The 18,312-nt window shown below is 38.4% G+C and overlaps 1 protein-coding gene across 3 annotated transcripts in view; it reads left to right on the top strand.

Annotated features, from left to right (window-relative positions):
• Positions 1-18,312, top strand: part of LOC106926436 (dedicator of cytokinesis protein 9) — a 90,194-nt gene that overhangs the window by 18,180 nt on the left and 53,702 nt on the right. The window contains exons 1-2 of one of the 3 annotated variants that reach the window (XM_088001123.1): positions 3,955-5,759; positions 16,387-16,503. In XM_088001123.1, coding sequence (XP_087857249.1) covers positions 5,589-5,759; positions 16,387-16,503 — 288 coding nt within the window. In that variant the 5' untranslated portion in view covers positions 3,955-5,588. Of the gene's footprint in view, positions 1-3,954; positions 5,760-10,845; positions 11,805-16,386; positions 16,504-18,312 lie in introns of those variants that run through there. The other 2 variants (XM_015001367.2, XM_088001122.1) reach the window with 2 other exon arrangements.

Raw genomic sequence — 18,312 nt, 5'->3', positions numbered from 1 at the left:
TCTACACTATATTCAGTCATTCACACATTCACAAGCTGCTGTATATTAGCCACAACTGCCCTGGGGCTGTCTGACGGAAGCGAGGCTGCCATGCACCGGTGCCACCAGGCAAATATCTTGCCCAAGGACGCAACGACAGAGGCGGGTGGAGCGAGAATCAAACTGGCAACCCGACAATTGTGGGACAAACTCCTACTAACATCGCCAGGTGGTGATGTAGTGCAGCTAAAGTATGGCGCTCAAGCTACATGCCAAAATTGCCCATCAACTCATAACACAACATCCACCTATGACAAAAGTAGCAGCAATGTCTTCAGTTCAATTATGTGTTTACAAGCTTCATATTTATACATTGTTTTTCACCGTGAGGAAAAGGAAGTTTTCTTGACTTCCTACCAAAAGAATTTAAATCTGGATCTCTGGAGCACCCAGTCTGCATGTAATTTAATTTAACACAGTAGACAATGGCCTCATAAAATTAAATAAATAAAATGTTTTGCCATTATTTAGGTAGATGATGTAATTTCCACTTCAATTGTAACTCTGATATGTCCAGGTGTTAAACATCACTCACATTTAGGCAGTGGCAGTTTCTTTATGGGCGACATGGGCAACCGCCCAAGGCGGCATGAGTGCCATCCAACCCGGAACCTTCAATATTTTGCTGATGCAGATTTTCTCTCTCTAACTCTGAAAAAATGACAGAAAAATGAATTTATTTCTGCAAACAGTTCTAGTACAACTGTTAATTGCACTGACCACAGAAGATAATTTTGATAAAATTAGTATTTATGAATCCAACAAAAAGAAAACTTAAAATAGAATTGAACAGAAATGGCCATTATATTCCCTCAGTGAGGAAATTCAGGAGTAACATTGGCATGGTGATAGGAAATTCAAGCTGGTTGAAGCTTATATTCTGTACGCTATTTTATATGCATGTGTGTTGAGGCTCTGTGTCATGGTTTGAAATGCCCAAAAGACTCCAATTGTGGACTAGAGACCACTGTAACTTGACCGCAGTCCAAGATGCAAATAAAGAGGTGTGAAAGTACTCTGGAGTGTATTCAGTCTGGTGGAGTATTGATTACACCGAGGCAGCATTTGTGTCACAGTCAGATGGACGGAGCTACTTCACAGAGGTGCAAGAGCAAAAATCATTAACACATCTCATGGCTCGGCGATTGCATTCAAATTTAATAATTCAATACAACTGTACCTTAAGATTCCGTACAAAAGTAATTCTTTGTTTATTTTAATTAAAATAAAACAAAAGATACATAATTTAAACCCAAGAACTGGCAAATAAATGCATGTTGATGGTTTGCAGAGCAGCTACAGTAATTTTTCATCTCAGTCCTTTGGTTGACCACTGTTCAATATTAGAATATCCAATTAAATTTTTAGCTCATATGTGATGTGCAATTTGTTTTATTTACCTCTGAAAAAGAAAGTGACTTGTATAAATCTAAGCAACAAAAATGAAACTTGTTTTACTTATTAAACAAAAATACTAACTAAAACTAGTTTAGCAGGCAGAGAAGTTTGAGACATTTCTTGCATTTATAAACAATTTCAAGTTGGCACAGTGTATCTCAGTGAGACCAAGATCTCTTTCAACTTAGTGGTTCTAAGCCTTTAATTGGTGGCTGTGCTACTATGTCCACTTCCACTTTTACTTTAATACTTAACAGATTGTCTCACATTTTCATCAAGCTTCCTCTGATAAATGGTAGAAGTCGTGGTGGGTTCTGTGGTGGTGGATTGGTCAGGTGCTGCTGCAGCACAGCATCCCTAAACCATGGCACTTTCTATCAAAGTTAAACTTGTACATTTTATCTCTTATTGCACAAGCACACTTTCAGATAAACTATAGAAAAAGCCTGGTGTAGTTCCTATGATGATATTTTTAGAGTGTAAACTTGGTTTACATCTTGCTGTCTTCTCTGAAGATCAACTTGCATGTACAGCCAGACCCTGGTATGTTGGCAGTTGTTTTAAATTACTGCCAAATTCGATCTCACTATGATTTCAGGAGCTGGGCAGACTAAATATGTGAGGGTTAAACAAGCCAAACCTCCTTCATAATGCCTAGTAACAATGCTGTAGTCATGGGAACCAGATGTGATATGCCTTTTTGTAATTTAGCAATGTGGGAGTGTCCCAATTTATTCCTTACCTGGAAATGTAGTTTTTAAATTACAATTCACATGTTTCAAAAGTGTTTATTTTATATATATATATTTAATATATATATATATATATATATATATATATATATATATATATATATATATATATATATATATATATATATATATATATATATATATATATATATATATATATATATATAGTTTTTTTTTGTTTGTTTTTCTTTTTCAGTTTTCCAGTATGGTGAAAATCTATATTAAACACACTTATTTCAAAATGTTTAAAACAACACAATTTTGGAGGGGGGAAATTTCAAGATTTTTGCCTTCTTCCAGGTTTCATTGCGGCTTTGTGCCTTTTGATAGCTTTTGTTTGGACGTTATATTTAAAGATTCCACAAATACCGTTCAGGATGGCATGAACACCGGAAGCCCACACACACTGGTGAAGGCATGTCCTTACAGGCATATGATAAATCTGCGCCCCCAAGCAAGATGATTTATGATGGCCAGCTGTGTCACTCCAGACAACGTCTGCTTGTGGTCTGACCAACGTCTCACTCATACGCACGTTGCCGCTCTGCACTGAGTAGTAGTTAGGACTCATTTGTACATCCTTTAAATTTAGCAAAAAAAAAAAAAAAAAAAGAAACTGTTCATCTGTGCAGTTTCCAAAAAGGAGATTTATAACTTTTCAGCTTTCCTGCAGATTATTACTTGTTATTCTATTTAAACCTATAAATCCCTCTCTGTAATGGCAAGAGGATGAAGTCTGGATTTACAATGTGAAAAAAACCGATAAGCTAAAATAAGAGATGCACTTCCGTCTGAGCAATCAAAGGCTTGGCCCTCGTTCCCCCCCCCCCCTCCCCTCCCACCTCAGTATTGCTGAATCTTCCTTCATTCACAGACTCAGCAGCTTTTCTCTGCAGTTCTCCTCTTTCTTTCAAATGTAGTTCAGTATGTCAAGCAGTGCTGAAATATTAACACAGCAGCAGCATGAGGGAATGCGTGCAAGCAAACTGTCTTTCTTGATGATTTGTTTGGGTAGATTTATCTGCATGTGTTAATATCAGAGTAGAGATATTTAATGAAGCAGTGAGCCTTAAAAATGTATTCATATTGTTTTTATCTAGCTTTGCTGCGGACAATCCTTTTCTTTTCTTTTCTTTTGAGCCAGTTTTCATTTTCTTTTAAGAGGTCATCAAGGACTGCTTACAGAAAAAGGAAGGAAAAGTAGGGGATAAACAAACCATGATGAACGTGACCCTGTTTCCCTGTCTTCCTCTTTGTAGGAGGATGTTGTGAGCTTCTTTGCTTTGTGCTTGGTTTCAGCACCAAAACCTTTCCATATATATATATATATATATATATATATATATATATAGAGAGAGAGAGAGAGAGAGAGAGAGAGAGAGAGAGAGAGAGAGAGAGAGAGAGAGAGAGAGAGAGAGAGAGAGAGAGAGAATTTGAAGATGCTCTGATCCTGATCCAGTAGGTTTGGGTTCTGATCCAAATTAGATGCCTGAATTCAAATGTATAGGAAAATATATTGCTTTAGGTGCATCATTTCCCATCATTGTCTTTTCTCTGTGCTGGCCAAGTTCACAAATTTATCAACTATTATCCCCATTTTGTACACATAATTTGATATGTCAGCCATTCCTCCTTGCATTTTGTACCTGTAAAAAAAACATTTTCATCCTGCCAAATCGTTTCATTTGTGTTTGCTAATTTGTTTGTCGAATTTTGGAGATAAACAAATTAGAGATAGAAGTGTTGAAATCTCATATGCGAGTAATACATAGCTTTTATCTGAACCCATTTTGGCAAACTGACTGATAGAAATCAGACTGGACCAAACCAAGATAACCCTGAGTGTCATACAGGTTAATATTTTGGAGCAGAAAAACCACTCTCCTGCATAGACTATTAAAAATAACTTTTATTCATAAAATGTTATGATAAGGTATGAAATGCATTGACATGCCAGGATATCAACCCAGTTGGCGATATCATTTTGTTCTCAGAACAGTTGGTATGCAATGGCGGAGTGAAATGACTAATCTCCTTCTAACGTATAACATTGAGGTGTAAATAATTTGATCACCAGCAGCGCTGTGCTGTCAAGGATTTTTTTTTTTTTTTTGGACAAACTTTTTACAGCTGAATCACCTCAGGTCTCACACAGTATGTCGACTCCTTTTCCTAAACGCAGGAATAAAAACTCAGATTTCCCAGCTTTTTAAAGCATCATCTGCTTATATCCTCTGTTTTCCTCATTAGCGGTCCACAGACGTGTCACTCAAAGATTGTTGCTAGGAGTGAATCATATCTTGGTGTTTTCCAAAACTTTAGCATGATTCAGTTTTGTTTCACTCCCAGTATCTGCGCTTGGCAGAGCTGGCAGCTTGTGATCAAGTGCAGTTAATCTTTTGCAAAAAAAAAAAAAAAACCCAAAAAAAAACACAACTCTCCCCGTTTTATGTCTTGGCCTGAAAGCTTTAAATCCTCCCATGTCCTGGTCTTGTTTTGGAAACAGACATTTCTGTAGAGCTTGAGCTGGATCACTACCAGAACTAGGCATTTCAGAGCACTTAGTTTTGCCCGTTTGTTTTGTTTTGATCTTATATTAAAATTGCTTTTCCTATAATTTTTGAAACATCTGCTACAGAATCTTCCATTTTACATGTCTTCCCCCCATTGTGATTCATAGTTTTTTTTCTGCTGTTGCTCTGCCTTTTTTTCCCCCCAGCTTGAACTAAAAAAGCATTCAGCCATATTGCTGTTTGCCTGACCGTGGCTCAGACGCTCCCTCCGGATATGAACCATTCCGATACAGTGCAACCCATATTTCACGCAATTACTCATCTTGCTACTTAAATAAATCAAATTCAATGGGGGAAACATGTAATGCATGCACTGAATTAAAATGCAGATAAGAAAGAGGAGAAAATTTGTTTTTAAATTCAGTACACAGCAAGAAAGTGACTGAGTGAGTGAGACAGATGCGCACACACACACACACACACACATACACACTGCGGCGAAGCTCAGTCGAAGCAGCAGCAGAGCTCTCGCAGCATCCTTCATCCCCCCTCATCCCTCACTCTCTGCTCTGCCTTGCTCACTCGCTCTTTCTCGTCTGCTGACTGAGGTATTCCTGTGCGCACACTGGTGCAGCTCACAATTACAGCCTTATGGGACTCTTCTCTTGTTTGAGGGCATAAATTCACCCTCTTTGGATTCCTCTGCCTGGAAACTGTCTTTGGGTCCGCCTGTAAAAGAACCCCCCCCCCCCCAAAAAAAAAAAAAACAAACTCTGGATTCGTGGGGGTCTGAGCTGAATCATGGACCAGAGTGCAGCAGGGGAAGATAAGAGAAACTGGGTCATGAGCGGGCTCCCCTGAATGATGCCCGCTTGCATGTGGAGGAATGGGGTGCACCACCAGCGCCGTTGTTTTTGACGGGCTGCGAACTGTCTTGGAGAGGAATTGCAGCGGCTACATCTGCAAGGAAGCTGCCGAGCCTGCCGGGCCATCTGAGGCTGAGAGGGCGCTGAGTCGGAGAGAGTCGCGTGTCATACCAACACCTAGAATACTTAAGGTCTGCCTTCATTGAATGTGGTACCAGTTATAACCCAGTGTCATTTTTTTTTTTATGTGCATGTTTTTAATTCCTAGTTTCAGTGTAAAAAATACGGGATCTAAATGCCAATTTTAAGCATCGTTATTTCAAATAATGATGTTTAAAAATGATGATTAAGACTGGAAAAGGACTTTCATTTTGCACAAAAATCTTCTGTAGTATAAGTGGGTTCATAAAATATATTTAGGTTCATATTAACTAAATACAGTGGGTTTTTCTCATTGAAAATTCTATATATTTCACGTTAAGAAAGACAACATTTTTGAAACTCCTTTGCTTTTGATCGGCCAAAATGCTGAATGAGAGTGCACAGTGAAATGATTCAGAAGTATAAAACGTCTACCTTCACTAGATTATTATTTTTTTCCTATTTCTATATAGAGAGGAAACCGGAAACGCTTATAGGATTGCATATTTCCATGCACTTACACTATCACCTTTCACATTTGCCAGAGTAATGGCTGCATTATTTGCAGCCTTGTTTCCATGTGAGTAAGCATTCAGTAGAGTGAAGTGTACAAAAAGTAGGGCAGTAGGAGGGCTGAGTGTTGCCTCCTGTTAAGAGTTGCATGGGTTAAAGCCTCTTGAGGGCTGGGACGCAAGTGAGGAGGTTAAAGAGGGGGACAGTAAGCTCTGTGTCTGCTGGAAATCAATCACCGCTCTTCATCTGGGAACCGGCAGGGTTGGCAGAGCTTCTGCTGCTCCGTACCAGCTTGTCTTTCCCCTCTTGTTTGTGTTGACTTTACTGCGTGCGATTGCGTGTGAGTTTGATGTCTTGTTCTTGACGTGGGCTCATCAGATTGAATGTAAAGTGCTGAGTGACAGTGGCCTGGCTGATGGCAGGGAATTAGGTCAAGGGCACGATTGCTTCCCTTGGCTCCGGGACGGTCTTATCATCCAGACAGCAGGAGTTAATCCTCCGTCAGTATTTACAGTCTTTTGTATCGATTGAATGTGTGCAGAGAATGTGCTCGGTGTGACACCTTTCACCACGGAGCAGCTTTAATAAAAAGATGTAGAAAATTTGCATTGGGAAATATTTATGAAAAACTGACTTTGTTTAATCGTATATTGTGTTGTGGAAAATATTCAAATCCTAAATGCCATTTTAACCGTATGTTCCCTCTTTTACTTCTTGTTTTTTTTTTTGTGACTGGGCTTTAGAATGAGAATGCATGAGTTTGACTGTTAAACCTGATGTATGTAGCTAACTTTTATAAACATGTTTTTATATATATTTGTTAAAACTGTCATGTTGTGACAAGCTTGTCTGTCTCCTGGTCAGAAGCAACCCAAAAATAAGATTTAGACCTCCTTAATCAATCACTCAATTTAAGACTCTATTAAAAGCTTATTAAAGTGGTGATGATGTAAACTAAATGAGTTTTACAGTTCTTGTAAAAGGGTTCAAATTAAGAAAACAGAGATTTCAGTGGTGCAGGGACTAGGCGTTTACTGCGCAACCAGAGTGTCGCCGATTCAAACGCCTGACTGAGTGCATACTGGCGTCATGTTCTTGGGCAAGACACTTAACCCGACGTCCCCATAAATATGTTGGTGTGATTGTGCTGGTCGGGAGGGACAGAATGGCAGCCACGCTTCCAGTGTGAGTGAAGACTAAATGCATAATGTATGAAATTGTAAAGCATCAACAAGGGTGTTTGAAGTGCCATATAGGTAATATATATTAAAGTTTTTAATCTTTCCAGTGCAGCTAAGCCATCCCACTAATTTCACTTTAGACTGGGGGTGAAAGTGTAATGCTCACAGATAAACCAAATAACCAAATGTTCTATATCTGAAGCTCTGCAGACCTCAGTTATTGTCTTCATTTTAAAGTTTACAACAGGCTTGTTTGAAAGCATTTCCAAAAAAAAAGAAAGTATCTTCTATTAAGAGTATGCAGCGTGATTAAATTTTGCAGCTGTTAGTTCTTTCAGATTAGAAGTTTCCAAACTTCTATTCTAATAAAACCTCTGTTTTAGCTTTGCCGAAAAAACACAATTGACAAAAAGGTAAAGTAAAACTGCTGTACTAAGACTTTATCGCTATATTCCAATCAAAATCAGATCAGAGCCAGCAGTGTGGAACATTTTGAAGCAGAACTGCAGAGTGGAAGGTGTGTTTCTTCAGAAGGAGAGTGAACTCATTACTGTTGGCATTGCTCTGCCTGAATATTATTGAGTTTGCTCCTAGTTGCATACTAGTCACACTGCATGATGCTAAAGCTCTACAGTTCTACACCACTTTCAATTCACACTGTTGATGTTTGTGTAGCAGTTGTTTTTAAAGCCCATTTATAATCTGCTGCTAACATAGTTTCAATCTGGGAAATAAAGTCAAGAGGTCATTTTTATGATAAACTATTTATATGTTTATGTGATTGTAGATCATAGCTATCCAATTTCAAAAATAAGAAGAATCCAATGCAGAGTACATTCTTTTTCTTCTCTTTGTATGTATCAGATTTTAAACTTTTATTCCTTATTGTTTGCATGGAAAAAAGTAAATAATTCGTACGCGTCACTCCAGTAGCTGTACGGCATTTGTAATCCACTAAGCCTTGTTATGAAAGGATATAAACCATAATGTGTGTCTTTTTAATTCCTTCTGATTGCAGCAGGTTATTATTTCTGGGAATTCAAGCCATTGTGACAATAGAGGACAGGCTTAAGCCAAACTCTGGCTCTTTGCAGCTAAAGGCAGAAATACGGTGAGGTCAGCTATGCAGATGGGGCACCACCTCTAATCTGGACAAATGTAGTTTCCAAACTAAGGTGCCAAATGAGAACAAGTTTATGTGCTTCGTGATAAGATCCTAGACTAAACTTGCATGACATCAAGCAGAAAACATTTGCAGATTATAGATAAGATAGCATTTATCTAGCCCTCAGCTAGAGTTTCCTGTTTACATTACAGTACAGTAGGAGTTCATATCTCTTTGTAGACATGTAGCCTCCACAGCTTGTTTACTCCTTGGTATCTCTGAATGTTGGGCATTTTACAGATAATCAACACAACACACAAAACACACTTGTGAGAACACTTGGGAAGTGTTTCACAAGATCAGTGTCTGGGTAGAGATCCACTTTAAAGAAATCACCTTTTCCCAAATGTTAGGATAAAGTACAATTATTAATAAGCAAATAGTGTTCAACACAGTGGCATTTGTGGTATGTATGTGTCTATGTTGCTCATTTTCAGACTCAGAACTCCAGCTCATCTTTTTAAAACATTTAGGAAAGTGTAGCAGCATGAAAGTGTTCATTTCTCATCCTATCACATTCAGCCTTCATAATAATTGATTTGTATTTCTAATACCTCATCAGAAAGTAAAAAAAATAATAATAATAATCTCAAGCAAAACTATGAAAATGAAATTTGCATTTACTAGGATAAACTCTCTGCGTGAAGTCGGAAACTTGAAACTGAAAGTGAAACTAGTGGCTAACAATCATCTGGAAAGATTAGAGAACTCATGGAGCACTGAAATGTAATTCTCTAACATCAGTCGATACTTCAATATACTAAATAGAGACAAGTGGTGTCATGGCAAGTAGCAAATATTGACACAGATGAAGACTCTTGATCCCAATACAGAATGGGAATGTTTAAAGGGACAGAGGCTCTTGATATTCTATAAAATTATCTCCATTTTCCTCATATTTTGACCTCTTTCAACATTTACAATGGCTCACCACTTATGGTGAGAAAGAAAACTGTGCAATAGTTCTTGCACTCTGTTTTCAAAAGCCTCAAATGACCAGAAAAGTTGTTTAAATATTGCGAAAGGTATTGTCTGAGTCATGTTTTAGTTCTTTTTTTGCATTTTGATAATGATATCAATTTCATTGTTGTGATTTATTTAAGAAAAAGTGTGAGTTGCAATGTAAGTGTAGTATTATGTAGCAATGGGCTGGTGTGAGATTCTTATGATATAATAACCTCAAGTAAAAATTAGGGATATACTAATAAATCAGTCAGCTGATTTATCAGATATGTCACAGCATTAGTTATATAACAAACAAAAAAATCTGTATTGACCGAAATCGGAATTAGCATGTCTGATTTTTTTTAAAGATCTGTGATTGGAAAGAAAACTGGAGTAGGTGCGTATAAATGTGAAACAATTACTAGCTGTTGTCCTATTCAGCTTAATACAGTCTGGAAAGAGGACTTGTAAACAAGCTGCATGATGCTGAATCTTGGAGCTGCATACCGTGGGGTGGGTTATGTTGTTACATTCCAGGTTACACCCTATTTTACTTTGGCTCTAAGGTCTTGTTATGTAACCCAGAAGGCCAGCCATCCTCCCATCCCACAGTTTGATCTATGCGGACAGTATCTAACTAATTACACAAATTAAAGCACTTTGCATTTTGTTTATTTCTCTCTTTCCAATTAATTTTACACATCATAGGACCAGAAGGACGTAAAATGTAGAAATAAAAAAAAAATTAGCTGATTCTACAGAAGACGAGTTGCTTGGTAATGTGTAAATACTGCAATGAATATCTAATGCGGTACATCTATTACATAATCGTTCAGTTTTTGTAAATGATGTGGCCTGATGAATGTAATTTCTTTGCTTCTCCTCCCAGTTTTTGTCGTAAAATAAACCAGTTATTGTGAAACCAAAACCAAGAAATATTCCACATTGCAGGGAAACAAGAAACAATGGCCTAGACTCCCTGAAGAGTATGTCAAGTTTTATACAGCTAAACTGATGTCAACATCTTTTGTTAGTTAGTATGAATGAGAAGAGGTGAAACGGAAAGTCAGTTTGATTATTAGGTTATGTTTATATGTGTTTCCGCGAGTTCCTTGTCTTGAGACAAGATAGCAAAGCAGAAAAATGTATGTGTACACATAATATAGAAAGACATAACATTTGTTTTTTCATGGTAGCATTAAATCAGACTATACAGTTCCTGTTTTATGTCATGTACAATTATCCTAATTGTCTCTATTTGCTCATTTTAATGTGAAAGATAATTAATTACTTCATAGGGGCATTTTCGTCAACGTCTCTTTGGGGCTCTGCGGGAACATGTGACAGAGGGAAGGTGGAACAGCTGCCCTCCCCATCGCCTTGAGCTGAAACACGGGCGTGAAAAGATAACATCCTCCCCTGCAGTGGCCTACTGGAGGAATCAAGAAGTCAGGCCCATTCCTTGCTTGGCTAGACGGGGGCTGCTTTGTGTTGGAATGCCCCTCGAGCAGTTGCATCAACAAGAAGTGGGACCCTGAAGGTGGAACCGGCCTCAGACCTGTGATCTGCTTTTATTGGGATGCAGAAGAACCAGGCCAAGGGTAAAGCCTTTACTTTAATGCAAGGGGCCTCTGTTTTTTTGGTGTACAAGGAGTTTTATGGGCAAAGTCTCATTAGTTGATCCGTTTGAGGTTTAGGGATGAAATTAAAAACCTGCCTTTGATTAATAGTAGCGATCCCAGTCTCCTTAAGTTTGTTCCTGTGGAAATGCTTATGTCTCATAAGGCGTGGGTGCTCCATGCATGACCAGGCTGTGATACTTGAGGAATTTCTTTTGTTTTTTTTGTTGTTTTTTTGTATTTTTCTCTGTCACAGTACAGGTGGACTGTTCGGGGTCAGATATCTTCTTTGTGTGTATATATATGTGTGGGTGAGCGGGTGTTTAACTCCCTCCGGCTGCACAGTGGTGAGTGTAGGAGGGGCCATCTCCTCAGCCTGGGTGTGAGTCAACTGCTTCCAGTCAGAGTTGTCTCAGCTGAGCTGGAGCTTGAGTCTGAAAAGAACTACAAACTTTTTTTTTTTTTTTATCCAAACAAGACGTGACTTTGTTTGCTTACTGATATGCTCACAAAGAGCCTATTTTTGGGATCTAAGTCAGGAATATTTCATCGGAGCTGTTGACAATGCAGGGGAAAGCTGGTAAAGCTCCAAAGAAGGAACTGGTCATTGAGAGCCCACAGCAGTACAAGAGTCCAGCTGAGGCTGAGGTGGACTCAGTGCCACAGGTGGTGGTAAGTACTCATTCTAGGATGTAGCATGATATATGTGAGTATTTGTTTTATTTTATTACATTTGTTCTCCTCTACTTGAACGTCTTTCAGCACACAGTGCTGCCGAAGTTAACCGCGGTTATAAAGCACCCAAAGCAGGTGTCATGTGAGCATCTCACTTTTTTTTTCTCCGTTGCATTACCCACAATGCTGCCAGCTCGCATTTAAAAACTGCAATGTTAGCAACAGCTTTCAAGAAAGTTGAACTTTCACCAGCACTTTACTACCTGCACAGAAGGAAGCTCAGAGTTTGTTTTTATAGACCGTTTCGGCTTGTAAAAAAAAAAAAAAAACTTCATGCGGCTCAAAAGTCAGTGATGATGACAGTGATCATTTTCCTCTCCGTGATGAAGGTGTCCAGTGCTTGAGGCTCTGCAGAGTCATTCGAACGGTCCTTGGTTGAATGTATCGGTTAGTGGAGGGGCACTACACAGCACCATTGTTTTAGGCTGTGTGACTGATGGGAGGAGTTGGAGCCTCAGATAAACAGCTGCTGGATGTATGGAGGGATTAGAAGTGATTGCTTCAAATATTCCTATTTTTTTTTTTTGCTTGTTTGTTTTGTTTTTTGCTGTTTCCTAAAACTTCTTGGTTTACCCTGCTGAAGTGAACAATTTTTGAAATTATAAACATAAAACTTACCAAATGAACCACCAGCTGTGGCTGCTGGTTTAGGTTTATAATCCTGCTGGAAGATGGAGAAAACAACACTGAGATTTTGTTCAGGATGATGTGAAAGTGTTTGCATTTTTTCGAGTAATGCTTGCAGGTTTTATTTTTTTCTCATATGACCAAAGCATCTTCGTCCACATATTTAATATCCCCTTCTAGATAGCTTGTGACAAACCTGCCTTGTTATAACTTTCTGACAATAGAAAGTTACAAGTTTCTTCTTCTCTTGTTATTCACAAATCTTGCCATTAGTGCAAGATTTGTGAAGTGCATGACTTAAAGTTATCGCGTCTGCAAAATGTCCAACTTGACTGCTGGATCCCTGCAGCTCCTCCAAAGTTACCCTGGGCCTCATGGTTGGTCTTCTGATAATGCCCTTTCTCAAGCCTCTAAATGGAGGATGGTGGGCAGCTATGGCTTTCCTGTGTTCTTTTATTTTCTGAAGGTGGACTGAACAGTGTGTGATGACAGGTTTAAGTTTGGATATTGTTTTATAATTCAGTCCTGTTGTCAAACTTTACCCCTTATCTGCCTGGTGTGTTCTTTGGCCTTCATCATGCTGTGCATTCACCAGTGTTCTCTAATAAACCTCTGACACTTTCATAGAAGAGCTGGGATTAAACTGAGATTAAACTGAGATTAAAACCATGTGCTACTTTCCTTTCAGTTCAAAATAATGCACCGTGTCCCACTGGTCTATTATAAAATCCCTACGAAACACACTTAATTTAGAAGTTTAGTTTGTCTGCAAGAATCTGCAGTGCACTTGAATGTGTGGAAGCAAACCTCAATATTTCTATTATTTTGGTCTACATCTGCCTTCTGAAGTACTGTGTTTATCTGAAGGGATATCAAGAAGTTTGAAACTCGTCTACTCACTGTGGTCGGGTCTTTGGTGAAAGAGAATGACCAAGCACCTGAAAATGCATGTCCATTGTCTTACTCAGCGCTGAGTTTACTGAATGGTTGACCACTTGGAACCCCTGACGAAGCAATGTCAGATGAACTCTGTTCTGTTGAACACAGAGTGAGAAAAGAAAAGAAATGCCAACAACCGAGCAGCTTTAGGAATTAATGATTAGAAAAGCTAAATGCAAATATTATGATGGGATCAGGTCGGTTACACTTTGAGACATTTGGTGCTTGGTTTTGAGTCCGTGCAGACTAATTTTCAGTACCTCATTACTCTCACAGTTTGCCTTGGTGTCAGGGTGTTGAATGTGTATCCTTGTTGATACTCCAATCCCTTTTCTGTCTTAGGTAAACCTTCCAGGGTCCATTTGATCCCTGGTTTAGTCTTCTTAGTCTTGTGTCCAGAATGTTGCTTTATTTGGATGCAAAACTGGGTGTGCCAAATGTACCTTAAACAACTTGTCTGATTGTGTCAGAAGATTTAGGGGGATTTAGAAGTGAGACACAGATTAGGACACATCTTGTCTTTCGGATATCATGAATTCCTTCCAGGCTTACCTGTATTACATACAACAATCTTAGTGTCCATCTTCTCACCTTCCCTCCATGTTGATGCATAACTGCATCTGAAAGGCATACTTAACAGAAGATGTTTTGACTTAAAAATACTGGGAAACTCAGTTATACTACGAATAGAGAACGGCCTTATATGCAAGACCTTACGGTACTGTTTTGGGTTTGCTTTCTCCCGATAGCAAGTCATGCCTGTTCTGTCAACTCCTTCATCGTTTTTAAGCCTGTCAATATCCACGACTTTTTCTCTGAGGTCATGCAAGATGTTATCAACTCCAGATGTGGAGGCGATGAGTGATCCGTGCTGTCACTCTGCCCTTAAGTCTGCTTAAGTGTCACTGTTCATTTTTCACTTTGCTGCCTCCCTGGGCTCTTAGGTTTTATCCTTGCCTCCAATCGGTTGCCAGTGTTGACAGCTTACTCTACATGTAATGGCCTTCTGTATCTTTACAGCTTACAGACGTCTGAAGCAGTGTTTCAAAACTTTCATACCTGCATTCAACATGAATGGTGTATTCAAAACTGTTGGCTAAAAGCAAGGATACATTTTCTGATTGATCTTTACCACAGAAAGTCAAAGGTATTTGATCTGATTTGTGGAGGATGACTTGTTGAATGCTGTGCTACAGCTGGTGTGTCGTGTAATTGTTTCCATGAGAGTACTGTTGCTCCCACAAAGAGGTTAAGCTCATCAAACCAGCTCCCACTGGCCGAATAGTTGTCTTTTTCTCTGCACATTTGGAGTCCTTACTGACTTGTCACTACTTATCTGGGAAATAAACCACCCACATACCCAACAAGACAGCACGGTTGGTTTAGTTTCTGCAGTTTTAGTCTCTGTATGTTCTCTTAGTCCACAGTTTGTTTGTTTTTTACTGTGATTCCTTGTAGAGATGGGGCCACCATGAGACTTTTTGCAATTTGAGTCTGACTTAAATCTGACCCGAGGCTTAATTCACATTGCAATCCAAAGATATGATTTGGACAGATTCTACAAAGGCTGTGTAAAGGACACTAGACTGGACTATGATTTGTGATCTGAAGACTTAAGCTGTAACTCAGATTTATCCTCTTAAAACTTGAATTGCTGTTACATTCCAAAGACTTAGGACTCAGACTTGTTTCACATTCAGTTAAAAGATTTGACTCTTAAAGCTTAAACCTTTACTCAAACAGTTGCTCTGAAGTTTTAAGACCTATCTCAGTCTCCTGCAAAAGGGTGTGTTTGATTTATTATTGTTTTTGGATTGTGAGCTCTTAGTGGTTCATAACAGTCTGTATCAGCTGTTGTTCAGCACTAATTACTACACAGATGACTCTAAAAAAGAATTATGTGTTAAATGGTGGTTCATTTCTGGAAAAGATAAACTTAACTGGCTTCTAACATCCAATTATGTTGCTACTAAACTAGCATAATTAAAATTGGATTTCTGACTCTTCAAAATAAAAGCACATCTTCTGACAATATTCAGACCTTCCACACGTTCCTTTGTTTTGTAATTTACAGTGTAATATAGCTTAAATCACATTTACTGCATAGACGTGACAACATATATTTTTAAATGGAGATTAACTCCATGGTTTCCTATTAATATTTCAAGTCCAGCTGCTTTTCACAGTGTGATATATTGTAAAGAAGGGAATGTTGGAACACTGTGATAAACAGATGTTATTTACATCATTGCAAAGACATTTACATCTTTAATTTAAAATAATTTATAGCGCAAAGCATTTAGAAGTTTAACAAAAACAGGTGGAAGCCATTTTCTAACATTTTTTTACAAATACAAATTTTGTTTGCTTATATTTCTAAAAGAGTAATTATTACACTTTGTTGTTCAAATTAATTTCTAACAATTTATCAGAGTACCTTTGTGTGATGAGTTAATGCCCCGAAAAGATAGAGAATGTTAAATATACAATATAATTAATATTTGTTGTCTATAAAGTTGTTGTGGTAGTCCTATGTATTTGGTTAGAATGCAAATGCAGGTTTTTTTGTTTTTTTTTTTGTATTATAATGCCTAATAAGTGAGATCAAACATTTCCAAGTTCTCTTTTCGCTATGTTTATTTAGTATCTTTCCAGTCTCTGTCATTAACTTTGTCACATATTTTGTGAGGCCTTTGGGACGCCTACAATGTATCTTTATCTTAAGCAGCAAACGAGCTGAAAAAAGTTTTGACTCTTGAAAAGTTTAATGTGTCACAGACATTCATATTTGGCAGTAAACGTGAACGTGGGGTCACACCTCAAAAACCTCTCAATCTATATTGTTTGTTTAATCATTGTTGATGCCAGTCAGAGGTCTGCAATGTAGGTCATTGATCTTCGTCATCTCATTAATGAATCTGTTTCAAAATATTCCACTAATTGTGTTTTCCAGGTAAAACCAAAAGTGATTGAGCCGCTGGATTATGAAAATGTGCTGGTGCAAAGAAAGACGCAAATCCTCAGCGATGTTCTCCGTGACATGCTGCAGTTCCCCCTGGAGGACTTTGAGGTGGGTTTGATAGCCATGTCTGTACCAACTCTGAGTGTAAAGATACGTTTGGACAAAACCTTTTTGGCTTTGGCTTTTCAATTACATCTGGAATTTTTACAAGTACAAAAATATAATGAATACCAAGTTTAAATCAAATGCATTTTTTTTTTTACTGCTGTAATTCAGTCTAGGTTTCACAGGTCAAAACGTTGCACATGTTGAGACAGAACTGATATGAGTTTCTCCAGCTGCCCAGAAATGATGTAAAATAAAACCTTTTTGAGACAGAAGCTGATTGTTTTTCTTCATGGTTTGTGAAACCTAATAGGGCTACTCGATTATGGAGGAAAAAAGTATAATTTATGAAGAACAGTCACATGCTCGCTCAACACTTGAGCAACTAAGACTCCATTTTGACGCAAAGAAATCTGATCAATCTCTAGAAATCATTACATGCTGTCAAGTCTCACTAAAAAGTTGTGAAAGTTGTGAACAGTCGATCTGTTGGGCAGCACTGAAAGAGATGCTAACATTAGCAGCTACTGGTTAGCCAGTCACAGTTTTGTCAGATTCAGGGTCTTTAGCTTTAAACCAATTACCTTTACGACCGGGCCCATAATATTAGCTTAAATTTTCTTCACCAGATAGTCATATGTTGACAGCATCACGATAAAACTTTGTGAGACAGCTCTCACTTTGATGACAAATATCACTAAATATAGTGTGATATTGTTACAACCCTAAACTGACTAATAAATCTGCCTCTTGTTAGTGGGAAACGAAATTTAAACTGTAATAGTGATGAACATTTAGTGCAGCCCGTGTGTGTAATTCAGGGAGACTTTGTTTATGTTGAGGTTATGATGCAGCACTATGAAGACCTTGTTATTATAATAATCTATTTATAATGATGAGTCTAAAAAGGGTGTATTTTCTGGTCTTGCCTCACCCTATCTCTATGAGATTTTGCACCTGCACTCCCGTTCTTGGTGAGCTGATTAGCTGTTGTAGGAGCTGCCTCTGGCCTGCAGCTCAGGGCAGGTCAAACTTTTGCTCCCACATAATGGATTGCTTTGCTGCTGCACAGAAAAGCATCTTTGCAAGCCACTTATAAATCTGATCTTAAGACCTACATCTTCTTTTTAGCACTTGTCCCCGTGTAAGTTTCAAATTTTATTTATGTTGATTTTATTTCTACATTTAATCATTTCACTTGTTGTTCTCATTTGTGTTCTCAGTGTTTTTGGTTCGTTTTGTTTGTTCAGCACTTCTGTCAGTGCCTGCTGTTTTTTAAAGTGCTTTATAAATAAAGCTGGCTTGGCATGGTGAATGCCCTTTCTGATGTTTTTCTAGAAATATGTTTCCAAACCATAAAAAAAGTATTTTTACTTAACTTGATTCTTTTGTTGTGCTTGTTAGCATTTGCAGTGTCCCACCCGGGCCCCACTGGCCCAGGTGGGGCTGTGTTGTGAATACTGGGTGGACTTTTCCTTTTGTTTATTTCTCTCTGTGCTCTAGCGTGTTAGGGGCAAGGGGCTATCTGTTTAATTAGCTCATTCTGTCCATTATGTTGTGTGACAGTCAACGTTATCTCGAGCCGCACCATGCCGGACTCGCAACCTCTCACTCTTTCCGCGCTGCTGCAGATGGAAAATACTAGATGGAAATCTGTCCCAGTGCTTGTACCTCAGGAAATGGAAGTCCTTCCTCAAGAGCAACAATGAGATGTACAGTGTGTCCTCAAGTCTGGGTCCAACTCCTCTGAACCCCTACTGCACAGTAAAGGTTTTATGGAGTCAGCCTTTTCCTGGTTATCTATACAATTTC

Source organism: Poecilia mexicana, unplaced genomic scaffold, assembly GCF_051168715.1.
Source record: "Poecilia mexicana isolate PSO_F unplaced genomic scaffold, ASM5116871v1 scaffold_2, whole genome shotgun sequence".
Lineage (NCBI taxonomy): Eukaryota > Metazoa > Chordata > Actinopteri > Cyprinodontiformes > Poeciliidae > Poecilia > Poecilia mexicana.
This window is presented reverse-complemented; position numbering and strand designations above follow the sequence as displayed.